The sequence below is a fragment of the Amblyomma americanum genome, chromosome 1 (assembly GCF_052857255.1).
Source record: "Amblyomma americanum isolate KBUSLIRL-KWMA chromosome 1, ASM5285725v1, whole genome shotgun sequence".
Classification (NCBI taxonomy): domain Eukaryota; kingdom Metazoa; phylum Arthropoda; class Arachnida; order Ixodida; family Ixodidae; genus Amblyomma; species Amblyomma americanum.
This window is the reverse complement of record NC_135497.1, coordinates 68,127,648-68,147,672: the sequence shown is the minus strand read 5'-3', so window position 1 is coordinate 68,147,672 and position 20,025 is coordinate 68,127,648. Positions and strand designations below refer to the sequence as shown.

Here is a 20,025-nt window from a genome sequence, read left to right as displayed (position 1 = left end):
ACGTGTTGATGAAATCGCACTCGGGGGAATTTGATGACGTCTCAGACGGGTTAGGCCAATCTATTATTAAATGGGCACTTGTTTTTAATGCAGAGCTTTTGATGCCATACAAGCCTCGACCACAAACCTCAGCCTCTGTGGCACGCCGCCTGGTGAGTGGTGCTCTTGGGATGCGGGTGAATGTGGATGCTGAGCAACGAAAGAAGGAGCGGCAGGTTTTGCTAGAAGCTAAAGGTACGTGCACCCAGCCTTTTCACGCTTTCTTGGATGGCTCGAAGTGTGGCCTGCAATACAGGAGGTTGTTATTAATTGGTAGCTTATTAGAAAGCAAGGCTGCGAATTCCTACAGATGGGATGCTGTCTGTGTTTGTGGTGACTTCAGCCATGTAGCTTGAGAATACTGTCAATATTGGTGGTATGAGTTCACTATAGTGCAGTAAAGAAAAGAACGTCATGTGAAACTTACTAGAGGAGAGGTCCACTTAAAGGTGCACTAAAGAGGATTCTGAGCTCGCCTTTTTACCGCGGGAACTTGGTCTACACGCTCCGAGCATTCTTAGAAATTTCAAATTATTGTCTTCTGTGTGCGATTTCCCTGTTAATCGGATTAAACATCCTGGCTCCTTCCTTTTTTTTTAACTGACCGAGAGTAAGAGGAGTCAACCAACGCTTGGAGAGCCTTTCACCCAGTCGCGTGGCAGCTTGCCGCTCTGCCACCAGCAGAGCGACACATAGCAATACACGGAGTGATCTGCGAAAGCAAAGAGTTCATGCGTATTTTTATTTCTGTGGGCCTAATTTGCGGCTATGTTGTCTGCGACTGAAACTATTCACGGAAACCTAAAAAAACAAAATAAAAGCGAAACCAAAACTGCCATGCGACTGGCTGAAAGGCACTCCACACCCTGGTTGACTCCTCCTACTATCCGAGGTGTTAAAAAAAAAAAAAAGGCTGGAGAATGCTCAGAGCGTGCAGATCAGGTTCCCGCGGTAAAAAGACGAGCTCAGAATCCTATTTAGTGCACCTTTATATGCCATAAGAAAGTACAACCAACTTCCTAGCTGTGCGCATATCTTTACAGTTTGATGAATTGGTGATAGCAGAAGATGCCATGTCAAACCTGCAAGTTGTAGTAAGGGAAGAAGCTATTTGCTTTGAAAGGTTGGCAGCGTGCTCTTTTGCTTCAGACAGATGTGAAAACAAAGTGCTGATGCTAAGCAGGCTTTTTCCCATGGTTACATTACTGTGGGTGGTGTCCATGAGATAAAAACGATTTTTCCCTCTACAGAGGCCATGAACTGGTTGAATTCTATCACATACTTCAGCATTGGAGCGAATTTTGTTCTGTTTGGGCTGTGTTCAAACCTTTTGTTGAGTTTAAGCTGAGCCCAAACGAAAATTCGCCGCCGCGGTGGTTCAGTGGTAATAGTGACGGGCTGCTGACTCAAAAGACGGTTTCAATTTTGATGGAGGCAAAATCCTAGAGGCCTGTGTACTGTGCAATGTCAGTACACGTTAAAGATCCCTAGGTGGTCAAAATTGTCCAGACCACTCTACTGCGGCACCCCTCATAGCCTAAGTCTGTTTGGGACATTAAATCCATTAAACCATAAACCAACCAAACTGAAATTCATTGTTGGCTGGTTTGCACAGGTATAAAGTGAAGAAAAAGGAAAGATGTTCCAGCATTTTGTGGGCAGTGTCAGAATAGTAGGGAGAGAGAGCAGTATGTATTCCCAGGGCAGGGGTGCCGGTCCAAACGGATGAGCTGAAGCTGACGTTCAGTGCATTAAAGCATTTCACATGGGCAGCAGTCAGGCTGTAGTACTATTATACTTACACTTGCTGAGCTTGCTTTCTTGAAAACCACATACACATGCCATTTCTTGTTGGTTGGCCTTGCTATAGGATTGTGTCACATATATTAGATGCATATTATATAATTTCATGTTGTATAACCTGCCATGTTTGCATTTTAGCAACATTTTTGTAACCATTTTAACCACTCCCATCTGTTGTGCCTTAGCAATGCAGTGCATAGGAAGTACCATATTTACTGGCGTATGGGTTGACCTGTTTTTTCAAAATCATGCTCTCCACACTGGGGGGTTGACCAATACCCGAATCACGGCCAGGGTGAGATGCAAACCTGACTGCGGACTCGGAAAAGGAATGGAACAATGCCAGTGAGACCAGTGCAGAAAGACCTATGTTGTGGTGGTAACAACTACAGTAGTTACTTCCATCGTTTGGGCACAAAGGTTTCACACACCCTTCTTTTCAAAAGAGCCATGCAAAAGATTCCCAGATAAGGCCGGAATGAAGATACGCACAGAGTCCCACCATGCCATCATCACACCGGCCTTGCTCTTCAGGGGCTGTATAAAAAAGAAACTTCACTCGGTCGCTCATCTATGCAGCAAGTCACGATTCCTGAATGTGGGACACCGTTCTTGGCAGCATTTAAGCATCTTACGCAATGAGGCATAAAAAAATATAACCAGCAGCACGCCCCAGTTTAATGCCATTGAAATGTGCATCAGATACTGGGGAAAGTGGCAGGAGGACTGTTGCAGTGACGAGTTCTTCACAGCGCCAGCGCATGTGCTGTGTGTCCCAAACTGTGCTAGTCGCCTTAATTGCATGTTGGCGGTTTGGACCTTCCATTGGTCAATCCATGATGGCGTTCGATACAGAGAGCTCTTGGCTGTCAGCACCAGCAGTTCGCTGCTGTGTGCCGTGTGAGCAGCCACCAGTGACCCTCGTGCTGATTGGTGTATTTACAGCTACTAGATTTACTGCATCTTCTTGGGTTGTAGGATGCTTTTATATGGCCCCTTTTGCCACATTCGTGTTGTGTTCTTCACGTTCATATTGGTATCTAAAACCTTTGGAAACATAGCATTTCTGGTAGGTACAGTTGCTAATAAAGCAGGAAGTACTGAGCAAAGCTGCTATAGTAGTTTCTACTTTGCTGCTGGTCTGCAACGTTGCATCTTTGGTTGGTTTGTGGTTTATGGGATTTAATGTACCAAAGAGACTCAGGCTATGAGAGACACCGTAGTGGAGGGCTCCAGATAATTTCGACCACCTGTTGTTTTTTAGCGTGCATCGACATAGTACAGTACACGGGCCTCAAACATTTTGCCTCTGTCGAAATGCAACTGCTGGCTAAGATAGAACCCATGTCTTTCGGGTCAGCTTCCGAGCAGCACGACCACTGAGCCACCACAGCAGCAACTGCGACCTGAAGTCTCGCAGTCGGAGTGGCCGGAGCACACAGGTGGAAAGTGGCGCCTGCCAAATAGGTCACGTTACCTTGTGGCGTCATCACAACTTGCCCACCGTAGCAGGTTGCAGATAAATAAATGCGAGAGGTTGCTCGGGAATGGGAACCTCGGTCTCGCAAGCCCCACCGGTGGCTGTGCTTGAAACTGCACATCGCTTAACCGCTGCACCAGGAGTTGTACAAGGACTCCCAGCGATTTATTATAAAGCAGAGAATGACCAATTCTGCATATATGGGCAGTAATGCATTAATGCTGTCACATCATACCCTTAAGGTGGAGCTTAAGTGTCCCCGATAATTTTAACGCGAGAGCGCTAAAGGCCCCGTTAAACAGAAAATTTTGCCTCGGCATTGCGAGTGAAAAATTGCGAGCATGACTCTGGCAGGTGGTGCCCAGAGAGCAACCAAGGAGGCAATTGGGCCACCTAGGTCACGTAACCTTGTGACATCATCACAAAATGCCCACCATAGCAGGCGGCTGTTAAATTAATGATTGGTCACTGGAAGAGCAACCTGGGCCGCACAAGGCCCATCCCCGGAAGCACCTGCCATCGCAAGGCAGTGGTGTGCCACTTAACCGCTGCACCACTGCGCCAGGAGGGGTATGAGGACTCCCAGGGATATATTAATGTGAAGTAGAGAACAACCTTCAGCATATATGGGAATTAACCCATTATGCTATCGTGTCATACCCTTAAGGCAGAGTAAAGTCACTCTTCGTTTTTTTTTTTCATTTTCAGTTTAAGTGCTGCCAAGTTATTGCTTCTTGTTAACAACCATTGAAACTAGGGGTGTGTGAATGTCCGAAATTTCGAATGCAAATCGAATATGTTTTATAATGGTGCATATTCGTATTCGAGAATTTCCGAAATTATAAAATTTCCAAATATTCGCCAGCCATTGTATACCGTGCCGACTTTCATAAATTCGAGCATGGCAGAACCACAATATCTGATCAAATGCCAGGAAAACTAGGCGTGTGTGAATATTAGAAGATTTCGAGTAGCAAATCTGATATCCTTCTATCCAGTTATTCAAACAAATCAAAAATGCATTTTCAAAATGATTTAAAACGAATCGAATATGTTCTCAGCTTTTTGATAAGTTTTCGAATAATAATAGGAGGTTTAAATAAGGCCCGCCGTATTTTTCTTTGACGAATGTTGCAAAATCAGCCCACACCGATGCGGCGCGCCATCCTTCTGTGAAAAGTATGACTGAGATGATGGGTTCAGCGCCACGACACGGTCCATTTGTGTGGTGGCATTCATAATGCTTGTTCATGTCCTCATAGACTGGACGACACTGTAGGACTCGGGCAAATTGAGGAAAACCCTGCCTTGATGCTCGATCTCGGAGGCCATGGCTCATACATAGGAGCCACCACTCTCATTTCATGCAGTGTGGTTCTAGTGCCGTTGTTTACCCACCGATTTTTTAATGGGCACAAGGCTTCCTCCGGCCTGGTGCTTGGCTTTTCTGGGGTGAAATGCTTGGGGAAAAAAAGTATATTTGACCAAACCAAGCAAATCGTAATTTTCCTATACCTATAACTTGGTCTTCCAAGTTAATACAGTGACTTCGTGTTGCGACCTGTCAGTGGAGATTGATGTTGTCTTTTAGCAGCTAAAGCTTTTGGGGTTCTGGCCCCCCGTGCCTCAACGCAATAGGTTGTGCACGCCATGTCCGCGTCATTCTGCATTTTTCGAAAGCGAACATGTGCATCTGAGTGTAGCACCACCGCACATCTAACTCTTAGCTTCATAACTTCTAAACAACTTATTGCACCATACAGCAGTGCCACAACTGTCACTTCAATGTTTCGCACGATTTCAAGTTTTGTACAAACATTCGCTGGGGTAGTGGATATTAGTACTAATATTCGATTAGGTCCTATCACTATTACATTCCTATTCAATTTGGTTTTTAGCTACACTATTTGTATTCGATTCGGTATTATGGTACGCCAATGTTGCTGGCAGCAGTGGCAGCCTTTATAGGAGCATTGTAGCAGAATAGCATGTTCGGCAACCCAGTAAGGGTTAATTTTCTGTCTGTGGTTATGCGTTTTTTATTTGTATTGTTTACTGTGAGTTGCAGTGATCACAAAAGTCTTATACTGAAGTAAAAACGACTAGAAGCACTGGTTTATTTTCTAGCTTGAGAGTCATTGCATAAACTGTATTTTCACCTTTATTCTTAGTGGAAAAATTGTATGGCACATGTAGGAAGAAAAGAGGAAATTTCAGCATTGGCAAAAATTGCCTACACAACTTTCAAACAGTGTTCTTTGCATACATTAAAAAATAAAAAGAAAGCAGGGTAGTGGAAACTTGTTAGTTGCACCACAGACAACAAACAGTATTGCTGGCACTAACAGCTAAAAAGTGTTAACAGGGCACAATGACGGTTGATTATTGGTATCTGAATATGACAAGCCACTACGTGTATGAAAGAAGGCACACCTTGATTTGCACTTCACTGTTGCTCATGAATAGAAAGTGGCTGCCTGCATTCGTTCTGTTCTGTCAGCATAGTGGCACGGGCATTGGCACGGAACTTCCTGCTTTCACACCTCTCTTGACTTGCTTCTCTATGAACCTGTGGGCGACATCTGTTTTGCAGGAAAGAGGAGAACTGCAGCCAAGCAGCGTGTTGATGCGTGGAATGGGGACGTGTCGTGACGAACTGTGGCCTTGTTCACCAGCTCACAAGGCTCCTGGACACGTAGCAGTAGCCAAGTCTTGTGCTCCTGCGGGCCATGTAAAAGATGGAACTGTGGGGTCCAACAGTCACCACTTCTCACTGTAAATGGTTGTCCACGTAAGGCCATTGCCCTCTGGCAAATGTGTTGATGGCAGCAGAAGATGTGTCCATGTCCTGCGATGTGGGAAACAAAACAAAATGATGGAAAGCCACAGCATGGTCTAGTGGACAGAGTGTGTGTGTGCGTGCATGCGTGTCAACTAACTTAACTGTCCATTTAGTCCTAACTAACTAACTGTCCATTTAGTCCTAACTAACTAACTAACTGTCCAGTTAGTCTAGTCTAGTGAACTGAGAGAGTGTGTATGTGTGACGACTGACTAGTCTAGTGTAGTGAACTGAGAGAGAGTGTGTGTGCGTGTCGACTGACTAGTCTAGTCTAGTGAACTGAGAGAGCGTGTGTGTGTGTGATGACTGATTAGTCTAGTGAACTGAGAGAGTGTGTGTGTGACGACTGACTAGTCTAGTGAACTGAGAGAGAGAGAGAGTGTGTGTGCATGTGTGTGTGACGGCTGACTAGTCTAGTGAACTAAGAGAGAGAGAGAGAGTGTGTGTGTGTGTGTGACGACTGACTAGTCTAGTGAACTGAGAGAGAGAGTGTGTGCATGTGTGTGTGTCGGCTGACTAGTCTAGAGAACTGAGAGAGAGAGAGTGTGTGTGTGTGACTGTGAAAGAGAGACTGTGTGCGTGCACCAATTGGCTTTGCTCTTTTTTTTTTAGATGGCAGCACAAAGTGTAGTATTCTAAATGGTTCACTTGTTTGTTTATTGTTGCTGCCAATAACAGTTAAGTCGGACAAAGTTTGAAACCGAACCAAGTGACAGTGCTTGTGACATGAAGCTGGGCTTTCCCATGAAGTGCAGAAATGTTGACCGATTGGTTTCAATTTATTTTAAAACAGTGCCAGGCATATGACCGCAGGCAAGGACACCACGCAGGCACAGACTATCAGCTGGTGGTTTCTTTCCGGAAGCACATACCTAATTGCTAGGTCTTGCACATCCACATCTAGACCTAGCTGCATCTTCATTGTTTCGTAGTCTTGCTTTGGCTCCTTTGATGTGTGCTTACATCACTTTTTATCCTTTACTGGCTTTGCTACTTGGCTTTTTTGTCCTTTTTTTTAAAGATTTTATAATTCTAAATCACCTTTCACTTTGCCAAGCCAGGCATGTGTCATGCTTCATTCCGCACCTGCACCATTTTTTGTCCGTTTTGATGTTCTTCCAAGATTATGCTTTTGTGGAAATAAACCACCAGATGATAAAGTACCTGTGCTTTCTCCTTGCCCACTGTCGTGCACTCAGTGTTAAAAAATTACTTGCCAGAAAGCCATGTTTGATGCTGTATCCATTGCTTCATATTTTATGGTATTGACCATGTCCTTCTGTGCTGTACCATATGTGAACCAAGTGGCAGAGAATCTGCACACAGGCTGCTAGGGCTTCTGTAATGCATTCTGATACTGTGCGAGTGGAAACAGTGTGCACAGCACATAGGTGTACGAATTGTGCATGTGTGCCTGTTCAGCAAGTCTGGTTAAAAGCCTTAATGTTTGTTGCCACCGCCCCTAGTGCATCGCCACAAGGTTGCTCACAGCAGCACAGAAATAACTTAATAAAATTGACTGTGAAAGATTTGCATTGCATGGAATGCCATGCTTGCTATGTCTTGTGAAGCCTTTCTGTAATTTGCTCCTAGCACCACCGCAAAGTGTTCCGTCCACTGTTGTTGTGTACTATTTGTTGTTTGTTCTTAGAGTACAAAATATATCTTAAAACAGTTGACATGATTCATCTCTTGAATGTTTTCATACCATGAGGTTCTGCTGTAGTGAGCTGTTTTGTACATACTCTAACCAAAATTATTCATATTGCTAGTACCAAATTTTTAAAATGAAATTAAAGTAACAACCATACAAGTGTTCTTAGCAACGAGATCGAAAAAGTGAAGTAAATAACTGACATCAGCAGGGTAGCAATGTTCTGTGGCACATACATGTTTAAACCTCACTCATTTTTGGTGCCTGTTAAAGGACATGCAATATGTCAGCCTCAGCCACAATCAAATGTCTTGCCCATTTATGTATAGTTTGCTGAATATACACAAGGCCCTTTGCTTTCAGGTATTTTCCATTCTTTGTTAAAACTCAGGTACAAATTCAATTTACCTACAAACCATTCCACAATTAGGACTTATATTACTAACAAAAACAAAAAGCATTAACGATGAATCTGTGTTTTGTTGCAGGACAAAAGATACCATATATGCAAAAACAAGCTTTAAACAACTGTCATCTTTCCCTTGTGTACATGACCCCCCCCCCCCCCCCCCCCCCCCCCCCTTGCTCGCAGAATTTCTGCTACACTTGTCCTTGCTATAACACATATTCTGTGGAAACATTCTTTCAACATCGCACCTGACGTTTGGAGTTTGGAATATGCAACAGCATTAGGGTAAGGTGTAGGTAGCATGGGGAAATGCTTCACACAATGTTACCATAATGGTTGACCTTTAAAATTACGAACGCATAGTTTTTGACCTCATTCTTAAACGAAGCTCTGTTTTGAAAGACGAGTGAAAAATTGCGATCATTTAACTGAACAAGCTAAACTACCAGCTAGTGTCCACAACATACTTAAATCTGCAGACTACATATTTGGGGGGCAGCTTTAGGTAGAAATCTGGTTTGACTCAAGCTCTACAAAGCTTGCTCGGACTGGAAAAATCGGGAAAATTCCAGTTGTACTTGAATGCAAAGGGCCCTAAATGTATGTCACTATGAATGACTAGCTTGCAGTATTTAGGTGGTTTATTGTGAAAACTGCTGGAAAAGCTTGATCTCATTGACTCCAGTCTCTATGTTACAAGGAGATCTTAACATGAAGCATGCATATTTCTATTCGTAGCCATTATACCTCATATTTATTCAATAGCTTGATACTTTTCATTTCCATTTCTTCGAGCCATGAGTCTCCAAGCCTGAGCATTTTGTTTTTATGCCTGATATGAAAATATAATAAAGTGCTGCTTCTCAAAGTGCCCTTCATTTACTTGAGCAATTGACACGCAACTAGTGGATACAGAAAGCTGGTGTGAGTTTGCACAGCAGGATGGCTAGCTTTTTCTCAGGCTACAGTAAACACGCCTGCTTAAGTAGGGGACAGGAGGAAGACTGGCTTAGGGTGTGTTGTCCCACCCTTGTGCTGTTCAATGCCCAATTTCCTGCCTCAGTTTTCTTGTTGTTAAGCTGGCTTCTGTGCCACTAACAATGGCTCATTCATGTTGCGCATGCTCTCAGATGAAGTTTTTTTTTTTTTTTTTGCCACTTGACAAAGCTTTGCAATTATTTTGTGGTATAACTTAAAACAATGTTGTAAATTGTGGGGTTTAACATCCCGAAGTCACACATGAGGGACATTGTAGTGGAGGTCTCCAGATTAATTTAGACCACTTGGGGTTCTTTAACGTGCGCTGGCATAGCAGAGCACATGGCCGCATTTCGCCTCCATCGAAACACTGCTGCCGCAGCCGAGACAACGCGGGTCCTCCGGCTTGGTAGCCATGGGTTAAAACAATACTCTTTTTTGCGTTGTCAAGACCGTTGAGCACTGTCTCAAAACACGTAAGGATTCTGAACCAACATCCATCGTTCATAAAAGGAAAAAGTCAAAACTTCAGTTAAGCGCCAAGCGTGCAGTTCTGATCCTACAAGCCACACTCAAGCATGAGGTACGGTAACCATGTCACTTTGCGATCATATGGGTGAATTACGCTATTGATAGCTCTGAAAAAGGTTTTATCCCACAAATGTACAGTAGACATGATATATCTATCTCTAAGCACCCAATATTACACTTTTTCAGCTATTGCTGAGATGAATAAAAAGCTAAGCGCATACTAAACCTCTTAGAAGGTAAAAACTCTCAAGGGTGCTGCTGCTCCAGGCTAGCTTGTTTGATATGACAAAGGAACAACGTTATCTGTGCTCTTCCTTTCTGTAATGTAAAAACACGATGCGGTAGCACGAGCAATAAGGCCAAAACCACATGCTGTCCATTTTTATGTGGGTTTTAAGTGCCATTAAGAGGAGCATAGCTTAAAACTAGCGGCAAAAGAGCTTTCAGCTTTCCTAACTTGTAGCTGCTGCTGAATGGTTAGACTGCCTTTTTTCAAGTTAAAGAAGTATGGACACCTAATTTTGGTGGCATGTTTTCTTCTGTGTAATGATGCGGAAGACAGACACTACTATGCATGACTCACCATGTGGTATTCGCCTACGACTGCTAAATACTTTATAATTGAATTTTCCTGTCGCGCTGTTTCAGTTTCGGTTTACACAGATGAACAATGGCTGTGACGTCAAAATGTGGGCATACGTCACGTGAGGCACGGAAAAACTGCGATATAATCGCTCCTTCATCATTTTAATTCACTACAGTGCTGAAGCCAGCCTTCCTCAAGAGTCGGAATGACAACGAATGTAGAAGCAGCGATTATATTAGTTTTTTCATGCCTCACGTGACCTATAACCACACTTTGATGTCACAGTATTCGTTCAGCTGTTGAAACCGAAACAGTACGAGAAAGAAATTACATCATAAATTATTTAGCAGTCGTAGGAAAATACCACGTGGTAATCCATGTATAATAACACCTTACACATCATTACAAAGAAGAAACCACGCACCCAAACGGTAGGTGGCTATACTCCTTTGAAGTGAATAAGATTGCAGTCAGTAACATGCCATTCCATACAGGTGAATAAACATTTTTTTCCATGTGCCATTGCACTAGCACAGAAACTCTGCATGAACAAAAGCCTGCACACACAACCAACGATTGCATATTACTTCATTTTTTGTGACCTCTGTTCAGTGAAATGAAGTAGCCTGACCAAAGCAAGTTCTTGCCACAGAAAACATCTGTTTTGTGTTCAAATTGGCAGATTCTAAACTGCTCTCACACACCACTATAATCATCAGAAGTCTCTACAAAAGATGCTAAAAAAATTGACAGACAATTACGACAGTCGGTAACATGAAATTTGACCGCAGCTCTTGACCTCAGCTCTGTATCACCTGCCACCATTGGCAGGTGGTGTGTCATGCTGCTAGCTGCCCTCCGGGTTCTTCCCGTGGGGAGCCACCTTCTGGTTGTCCATTTCTCCGCTCTCGCCGTGGCAGGTGATGTTTCGCACTGCTGCTACGTGCCAACATGCGACCTGTCAGGTGGTGTGTTACGCCGACTATGCAGACACGGAACGCAAGAACAGCCGCTTAAGAGCTGCGCTCTAAAGTAACTAGCAGACATAGAATGGTAGGAATCTTAGTCTGGTGCATTTATGCCATAATAAGATAAAAAATTAAAAATAAACCTCTGGCTTTTTTTTTCTGCTCTTGTTGAATGAAGGCTACAGGGGCTGACAGCTGGGCAAGTTCAAAGTTTTGTAGCGAGAGCTATACTGGGGCTACCAGTCGAGCATTTCGTGGTGACCGGGAGAGGCCAGTTGTGTGCATGCGCCGTTACCATGGCAACCGGAGAGGAGCAGCAGGTGCGGCATGCGATTCGCCATCGCCGCGGCCGCGTGCCTGCTCCACCGTCGGGGCCGTGTGTGACGTTACGTGGATGAGCAGTTGTGCGCATGCGCCGATACTATGGCAACTAGAAAGACACCACTGGTGCGCTGCGTTCTTCGTCGCCGCCTCGCCGCACGCCGCTCTATCACCCGAACCCCATGTCGCATGTGCAGGATTGCGTATAAAAGGCGGAGATGTAGTGAGCGTCTATATCAAGTTTGACATGCATGCAGAGGAGAGGAGAATCCAGCCGCTGCTAAACGGCGGTACAGACAAGAGAAGATTAACTCTCCCGATCCTGAGGCTGTCGCCTGGAACTTGGCTACTCAACAAAGAGAGAATGAGTGTAAAAACGCGAAGAGGGCAGCGGAGACACCTCAACAAAGAGAGGAATGGCTTACCAAACGGAGATGCCAGACTGCCGAGCGTAATAGATGACGCACAGCCGCAGAGATGGAGCCCAATGTCTCTCATTGCTAAGCATACAGTGACCACAACAAGCTCAGCCAGGGAAACGTACCTCTCGCTACGTATATCCTTGCATAGCCGAGCTAAGCCACTTCTAATTTTTTTCATGGCATTCAGGAATCTAGCACAAGGGAAGGCGTAAACTCGGGAGGAAAATATGGTATGTGTGTGCCTTTTCTTCTGAGTATTAAGTCTTTCGTTGTGCTAAATTCCTGACACCATGATTTGTGAAAGATGCATCAGCAATGTGAGGAGTATGCCATGTTCATTTACAGGTTCATTTACAAAAGTGCTGCTTCAAAAGAAAATAAAAAATTTAAATCTGAAAATGCATTGCATAAATCTCATCTCTTGGATATAGATGCAAATGGCACCGGAAACTATTATCAATTGGTGATGGCTGATAAGCATACTAAGGCATGACAAAAAAAGTACACTAAGCTGCACTGCACTACCATTGTACTGCAAATTCAGATGACTGGAAAATTGATTTATTTCAGATATCACACCATTCAGAGCTTTTCACGGTCATCTGATACAGTTACCTACTTAGTAGTGCCTTTGTTTCCACCAAAGTAGCTCTCATGTGAACATGTTGCTTTTTGTTGACTTCACAATAACAAGGCTGTATTGAATACGCAAAGCCATTTGTTTTTTTTTTATTATTTTGGGTAGAAATCGGGCAATAAGTTCCCTGTGCAAAATCGTGCATTAATCTGGCTTTTCCAGAAATCATTACACAACTCTTGATTTTTCTGTTTTTTCAGATCAATAAAAAGAATTAGTCAGCAAAGATGAATTTTATAGTGGGCTATCAATACATTATTCTTTGCTTATTTTTTCGTAGACAAGCTATAAATGGGAGAAATGACTAAGAATATGTTTACTGAAACATTTTTTTTTCCAGTCATTGAAAAACGTTAGTTTTATACAATTTCCAGGTACAGTACTTCTGTGTTTATGCTAGGCCAAAAAAAATTGAAAGATGATGATGATAGTAGGGTAACGTGAAATTTGAGCGCAGCTTTTCATGCATACAGATTATGCTAGGGACAGAAGGATATTGTGCTCATCTAACTGCCACCCTTAGGGATCGTCCCGTGGCAGCCACCTTTAGTTTTTTTTTTTTTTTGATAACGTTATTTATTGCCTCTGGGCATAAGGGGAGTTGGGAAGAAAAGAGAAAGAAAAGAGTGGGTGGGTGTTAAATGAAGGAGAAAAGGTGGGCCGATATAATGAAGGCGAGGAGAGAGCGCTGATGTGGCCCCTGTGTCCAAGCAATATATGAGGACGGGTTGTCCGGCTGGATACCTGCCGCTGCCAGGTGGCGAATTCTGGTTAGCTTCAGCACCGGGCAAACCCACAACAAGTGGTGAATGCCAGCCTCAGTATCTTGCAAGTTGCAGACAGGACACCCTAGGCGGGGACGTGGCAGGTGGCATTACGCCAACTGCACCGACAATGCCAACGAAGCCGTTTGGACTGCACAACAGCATTTGAGAGGGACGCTGGCATAAGGTAATACTTAAACAACGGCAATAAGGCATGGTAGGCTTGCTTTTAACAGGAAAGTTTCAGATTCACCCGGAAGTAAAGCCACGTCTCCAATGACAATGATTACACGAACTTTCGCAAACAGCAATTCACTGAGAACACCTCTCTGAAAAGGGCTTGAGGCACCTGTTATAGCTTCCCTATGGTGACTTCAGCTACTCTCAATGTACGTTTTGAAAAGGCAGCTTTTCGGGCAGAGATCAGGTTTAACCCAATTCCTGCCATAGCCTCATGCAAGGCTGTGGTATGTATAGATAAATAATTAACTTTTACCGAATTTTACCCAAAAACAAAGGCTCTTGTGTATATCACACACTGGTTAAACACTGAAGGGGTGCTAAGATTGAGAACCAAAGAATTTACCGGCCATCAGTGAGTCCCAAAAAAAGTCTCCAGTTCTTCCGAGGTCCAAAATCATACGGATTCTTGTATATCTGCAGTGAAGACAATACAATGAAGTGGTTCACTGTTACTACATGTTTGAAATTATTACCACATATACCTTGAACTATAAATTCCAGTTTAAACCAGAGTGCAATATCGAATGGACAGCTAATAGCGACTAAAAATTAATGACTATTTGTTATTTGCTTCAACACAAGACTTTTGTCACAAAAAACACTCATTGTCACAAAAAACACTCAACAGGTGCATGAGAGGAACTGTAGTAAGCATAGCAATTAATGATCATTATGACAACCTGTTTGCAGCTAATACCAAATAAGTCTGAGACTAAAAATAAACATATAGCTGATCATAATATTCAAATTTAGAGCTTTTATGGTAGCTGCAACAGGTGCTGGTAAATATAATTTGCCATTTGCAAGAGCTGATGAGTGCACCCTGCTACATTCTAGAGAATGCTGTTCATTCAGGCACTTGAGCTCTGATGGAATGATGTCCCAGCAGAAAAAAAGTGCAAGCCATACAGTGAACATGTACTTTATTTTAAACTACTTGCTTTTGACATTGCCTCCATGATAGGATCTGCATACTAACCACTCACTAGCTTCACCTGTCTGATAACAAAGAGCACAGTTTTTAATGTATTGCATTACATTTTTGTTGAGAATCACACAAATCAATCTGCAAGCACGAAATGTTAATGATGTAGCCTGCTTTAACTACTCTTCAACATTCTGTCATGTGCTATTTAAAGATTCACAGATTAGAGGGAAACACGCAAACAGAACACGATTAAAATGTGTTTGCAGTAAACTTACAATGCCCTCTTTTCCAAGGCGTATGCGTTCCGTTTTGTTGATATGAGCCTCAATGCTAGTTTCACCATGCGTAATAAGCCGAGCGTGCCACATGGTGAGAGCTCCCAGAGCAAAGAAAATTCCAATGCAGATGAACACAGTGAACGTGATATAGTATTTCCTCACAAAGTCCTGCTTTGCTGCATCTGTACGATTGTTCTGCAACATCATAAGCAGGTTAATAACTCCAGAGCAAAACACTTGAGGCACATGCAGATTTGAATCCTGCGCAAAGCACTGCTGCATGCAAACTGAAAATAGCCTCAAGAGGAGGAAAATTCAGACCATTTTTTGAGAACTTGCTGAAATATCATAAAAATATTACACTGCTTGCAAAGCTGATTCTAATGCTAGTTCATTTGCTGGAAGTAATTCCTTTGCTTACACCACTTTAGGGGCCCTTGGAACACTTTTAAACTCTTGTAATTCTTCACATCTCTATTGCATGCGGATGGCTTATTTATGCCAATGAAAATGCACAGGCTTGTTTTCGTGTGCAAAAGGTGATGACAGCATGTCCACACATGTATTGTCAAAGAATGTGGAAAAGACAGCACGGCAGAGAATCTCACGCAATGCATGTGCACAGCTAGTTCTACCCCCATACTTTCCAGTATGCTAGCAAGGCTGATAAAAAGAATGGAATCCTTTAAAAACATAAACCGAGCAGCTTAACTCTTTCTTTACCGCACCTATTCAAATTGTTCGGTTTGAAGGATGATGCAAAATGCCCCATGCTCAGCAATCCAGGCTGCTTCTGGACAAATATCACCAATCAGTATGTTGCAAAGGACTGTACTTCAGTTTTGGAACAGGTTTTTTTCCATCAGTTGTATGAGGGAGAAGTTTTTACTTCGCATGAAACCTGTCACCACAGAGTGATGGCTGAAACCACGGCACCCACGGTGGTATCCTTGTCTCCCACCAGCCCTGCTCAGCAATGGCAGTGTTCTCGCGATTTCATAGCATTGACACTTGACTTCGCAGGTGCAAGCAACAGCTTTGTGCAAAAAAGGTGATGTTCAATTCTTATTTTAGTTTGGACACAGATGATTGCTCTGCCCAGCCCGGGCTATCGAGAGGAGCCAGTCTAACTTTCGGTTCCACTGCTGCTTTGGAGATTCGCTGCTTTCTGGACCTTTCTGAAGGTACCAGGCATGTTCTGAATGATTCCGGGCCACTTGCAGTGTAGAGGACATGGTTTACTTTTTCTCCAAGATGGCCCAGGATCAACCTTGGTGCTCCATTGTGGATTAATTGAAAATGTGGCAAGCGAGGATTTTTTTTTTGCTGACCAAAAGGTTTACCATGAAGAGTTCTGTACTTTGAATACTCGTTTCTGACAAAGTAACACAATAAACATATATTCTATATTTTTAATTTTATTTTATTGGGAATATTTAATATTTTTGTAAAATTCTGTGTGAGTCTCACAAATTTTGCCAACTAAAGATTTTTTCATTCGTATGAAATATATATTGTTTTTAACGCGATAGCATTAAGGATCCCTTGTTGCAGAAAATCTGGCACAGTCTTCGGCGTCATTGACCGTGAGTGAAAAATCCACGAAAAATACCCAGAAAAGCAACTTAGGGCCACCTAGGTCACGTAACCTTGTGGCATCATCACAAACTGCTCACAGAATTGTGAGAAAACCGCGCACCATGGCAGCTGATTGGTAGCAAGATGCTGCTCGAGAAGAGCAACCCGGGTCGCACAAGCCCCACCGGTGGCAGCACCTGCCATCGTAGGTCAGTGGCACATTGTTTAACTGCAGCACCACTGCGCCAGGAGCAGTACGAAGACTCCCAGGGATCTATGAATGTTAAGTAGAGAATGACCAATTCTGTATATATGGGCATTAACCCACTAAAGCTATCGCATCATACCCTTAAAGCAGAGATTAAGTGTCCCCTCCAATTTTTTTCTTTATGTCATTAAAAACAGAGTTCTATTAGCTACACTATGATGTGCTGACAAAAAGAAAAGGTTTATGGGTGAAAAGAATGTTTACGCACACCACCTTGAAATTGTTTGTTTTCGCACGGTAAGGAAAGAGTAAACAAAAGGGCATTACAGGGTCCCTTTAGAACACTATGCATATTTTTGTCTCGCATAGGCCGAAACGACTGCCTGTAATTTCATCTTCACTCTATTCAGTTGCAAGTAAATTTTAATTCATTGAAATTAATAGCAAATGTCAAGACACGATTATAGTGATGAAAAAGACATCTGTGAAGCATGTAAACTTTCTTAGAACACATTATGAACAAAGATAAAGCTACAAAAGATGCAGAAATATGCTAAGAAACCACTCATGGAAAAGCGTCAATAACTGCTTCCATACCCCAGGAATATCATGCAGAGTGACATTAGCAGACATGTCGAGGTTGCCAAGCTGAATCATAGAGTTGGCAAGACCAACACTTGGCGCAAGCAGAGTGCCAAAGTACTCTTCGTAGGCAATTTTGTAGCCAAATATCATTAGGTATATGATGCCAAGGAGCACGTAGGAGCAAAACATAAAGAAGTAACGGTGTGTAAAGTGGCCAATGCAGTTGTTCAACCAAGCTGTAAGGGCATTTGAGGAAAATGCATTGCATTTGCAGATGTTACACAGAGTATTACCGTGGCTTTAACCACATTCAAACCTCCGATTGCGAACTCATCAGTGGCAGTGTCAAAACAGGAGAAGAAAGGAATTATTTAAGATATAGGCCTGCTCACACTTTTTTTTTGTAAAAGATAGGAAGTACCATGAGTAAAAATGTGAATTAGGGCATGGGTTTCAAGATAAGGATGTGACAAAAAAGAAATCTCCTTCCAGTGTACTGAGAGAACAATAAGAGTAAAATATGCAACACGGCTAAGTTGTGCATTATCAAAGGTTTTACCAAAATCGTCAACATGCTGTGACATGGGCAAGATTTATGCCACATGTAAGTGACATCTACGGTTGTGGCAGGAGCACAACATGAGGCACCACAGAAACACACAGCACTTGTGGTATTTCTCTTCTTGTGCCCTCTGTGTTTGCACTAAGCTGTTTTCGTAATGTGTTGCCAACTGGCCTAACAATCCACACTTCAGTGATACCGACTTTCTATGGCTGAAGTGGCTTGAATGCTGACCCTGCCACTGCCACAGGTGCCAGCTCTAAGTGTGATCACTGGGTTTGGTTCACTGTTCTAGTAGTGCATGTCACTAGTGTTCTGGCGTCCAAGCAGACCCTACTTCAGAACATTTGGCTGTCCCAACAGGGTTAGGCCAGAACTTGGGATTTTTGATCAAAAGTGGCATATGCCCTGTGCAATTCAAGGGAGCTTGCAACCCTTTGTTATAATGTAATGGCCCTTAACGCAGGATTAACAAGCTAGTTGCAGCAGGAAGGCATTCTGGACATTGGATGCTTTATCACGAATCTGCATATAAAGCTAACAGTTATCATAGGTGTGTGGAGCTTAGATGCATTTCTGTGACTAAAACTTTGCCGATATCTGCACAACAAAGAACTCCCTACTGCTTGCCAAGGTGCCATTCTGAAGCTTGTGCAGAAAAACCTGGTAGCATAAAGGATACGACAGTGATGATCCATTTTCAGGATACAGCGATTGCACACGCTGCAATGGTGAGCACGCGGAGGTTTTGGTGCAATGCACTTCTTGCATATTGAGACCACCTCTGGTACCATGGAAGCCTTCAAGGAGATGAAATATGTGCAAATACAATGGTCAACACCACACATACAAAAACTATGAAAACTCAGAAATGCACCAACAAATGCACAATAGAACACGGGCTCACAACAAACCGGAAGTGAGCATACTGCACAGTGAATTCATGACAGATGGTCAACGCTACAGACAAAAATGCACGTGGCAGATGGTTTTAACTGGACAGGGGTAGTAAAGCAATCCTACACATAAGGACAAGGGCAAAGGAACCAGATTTTTCGAAATTCCTTGCAAAAGGCACATAAATAAGACTGCAACAACTGCACGGTTTTTATTTGCAACATTTAAATATGTATCCAGGATATAAAACTGTGCCTGGTTTGCTTATTAAGGCTACCCAGCAGTGTAATGGGGACTCCTGAAAGCACTGCATATCTACAACACTTGTAAGTAAACCTTTTTCTCTCAACGTTAGCAACCACAGTCCGTAGAAATTACAGAGGTAGTGTACTGCTCGTGCATTTCCTGTTTTTAGCTGTGGCGCCCTAACATCTAGGCAGTAACTGAACGTCGCGATGACAGACGAACTGAAAATTTGGAAACAAACAAACAGAAAAAAGTCAAAACATGCCAACTGTTTCGCGGACCGCAACATAGCTGTAGGCAGCAGCTATACACATACCTCAGGCGGCGTGCCCGGGTTCGTCGTGAGAGCCATCCAGTAATGAAAGACGATGTTGAGTAGCAGCCAGTGCCCAATGACTAGCGCGATGGCAAGGACATACTTGTTATTTTCCCACCAGTAGGGAATGCCGATCAAGTATGCGATGGCAATGACAGTACATGCCACAATGGTAACTGTGGCGACAAATATCTGCACGGGGAAAAACACAAAAAGGTGTTATGCAATTCTGGCTATCAATAAAAGCACTGCCTCGTACCGGTCCCATGGCTTTTGTGAAGTGGTCAACGATCCAGAACAGTGGCTCCATACACGTGTCGCCAACATAGTAAATGTCTGCAAATTCATTGTAGACTAAAGAGTTGAAAACGATTCTGGGGTAGAGAAATTTGTGCCGAACTCTGTACTTCAAACGCTCAAACCCGCGACGAATGTAACGAATAAATCGCATAACTATATCCATCGGTCAAGTTGGCCTCATGAAAGACGGAAACCCAGAACCTGACGCGCTTGGAAAAGAAGCAGACGACATGTCACTAACGGCCGCCAGCGACTACGCTGTCAAAAGGAACTTGTCGCAGCGCAAAACGCCGCCAGTTGGTTTTCAGACATCATTACGCAGCTAACAATTTCAAAGGAAAATTCATGCACCAAGAAGAAGGGACTACCACAAAGAGCGGATATTATACAATACACCCGATTCCCGTCACTCCGCCACTGCCCCACTGTAGCCCCCCTGTTCAGTGTGAC

General features: G+C 43.3%; 2 protein-coding genes across 4 annotated transcripts in view; one reads left to right on the top strand and one right to left on the bottom strand.

Annotated features, from left to right (window-relative positions):
- Window positions 1-7,841, top strand: part of LOC144112956 (R3H and coiled-coil domain-containing protein 1-like) — a 21,436-nt gene extending 13,595 nt beyond the window's left edge. For both annotated transcript variants that reach the window (XR_013310558.1, XM_077645800.1), the window contains 2 exons: window positions 94-234; window positions 5,916-7,841. Coding sequence is in view for 1 of the 2 variants with exons in the window: in XM_077645800.1 (XP_077501926.1) it covers window positions 94-234; window positions 5,916-5,974 (200 nt within the window). In the remaining variant the exon portion in view is untranslated. The remainder of the gene's footprint in view (window positions 1-93; window positions 235-5,915) is intronic.
- On the bottom strand, window positions 5,411-20,025 carry LOC144112957 (palmitoyltransferase ZDHHC16). 2 transcript variants are annotated; one of them, XM_077645802.1, is made up of 8 exons: window positions 19,535-20,025; window positions 19,276-19,467; window positions 18,499-18,616; window positions 17,267-17,490; window positions 16,583-16,735; window positions 14,881-15,078; window positions 14,021-14,091; window positions 5,411-6,170 (listed from the first exon to the last, which is right to left on the bottom strand). In XM_077645802.1, exons 1-8 carry the CDS (start codon window positions 19,736-19,738, stop codon window positions 6,083-6,085), a joined length of 1,248 nt encoding a protein of 415 aa, XP_077501928.1. In that variant the 5' UTR covers window positions 19,739-20,025; the 3' UTR covers window positions 5,411-6,082. The 2 variants fall into 2 exon arrangements, with proteins under 2 accessions (XP_077501928.1, XP_077501929.1); XM_077645803.1 differs by lacking the exon at window positions 16,583-16,735.

Excerpts from the sequence above, each read along its gene's own strand:
- LOC144112957 (XM_077645802.1), bottom strand. The coding sequence starts at position 19,738 with ATGGATATAGTTATGCGATTTATTCGTTACATTCGTCGCGGGTTTGAG. Across the intron at positions 19,468-19,534 it reads TCACAAAAGCCATGGGACCG|ATATTTGTCGCCACAGTTAC; the intron begins GTACGAGGCAGT and ends TTCCCCGTGCAG. Across the intron at positions 18,617-19,275 it reads ACCCGGGCACGCCGCCTGAG|GCTTCCATGGTACCAGAGGT; the intron begins GTATGTGTATAG and ends ATCTCCTTGAAG.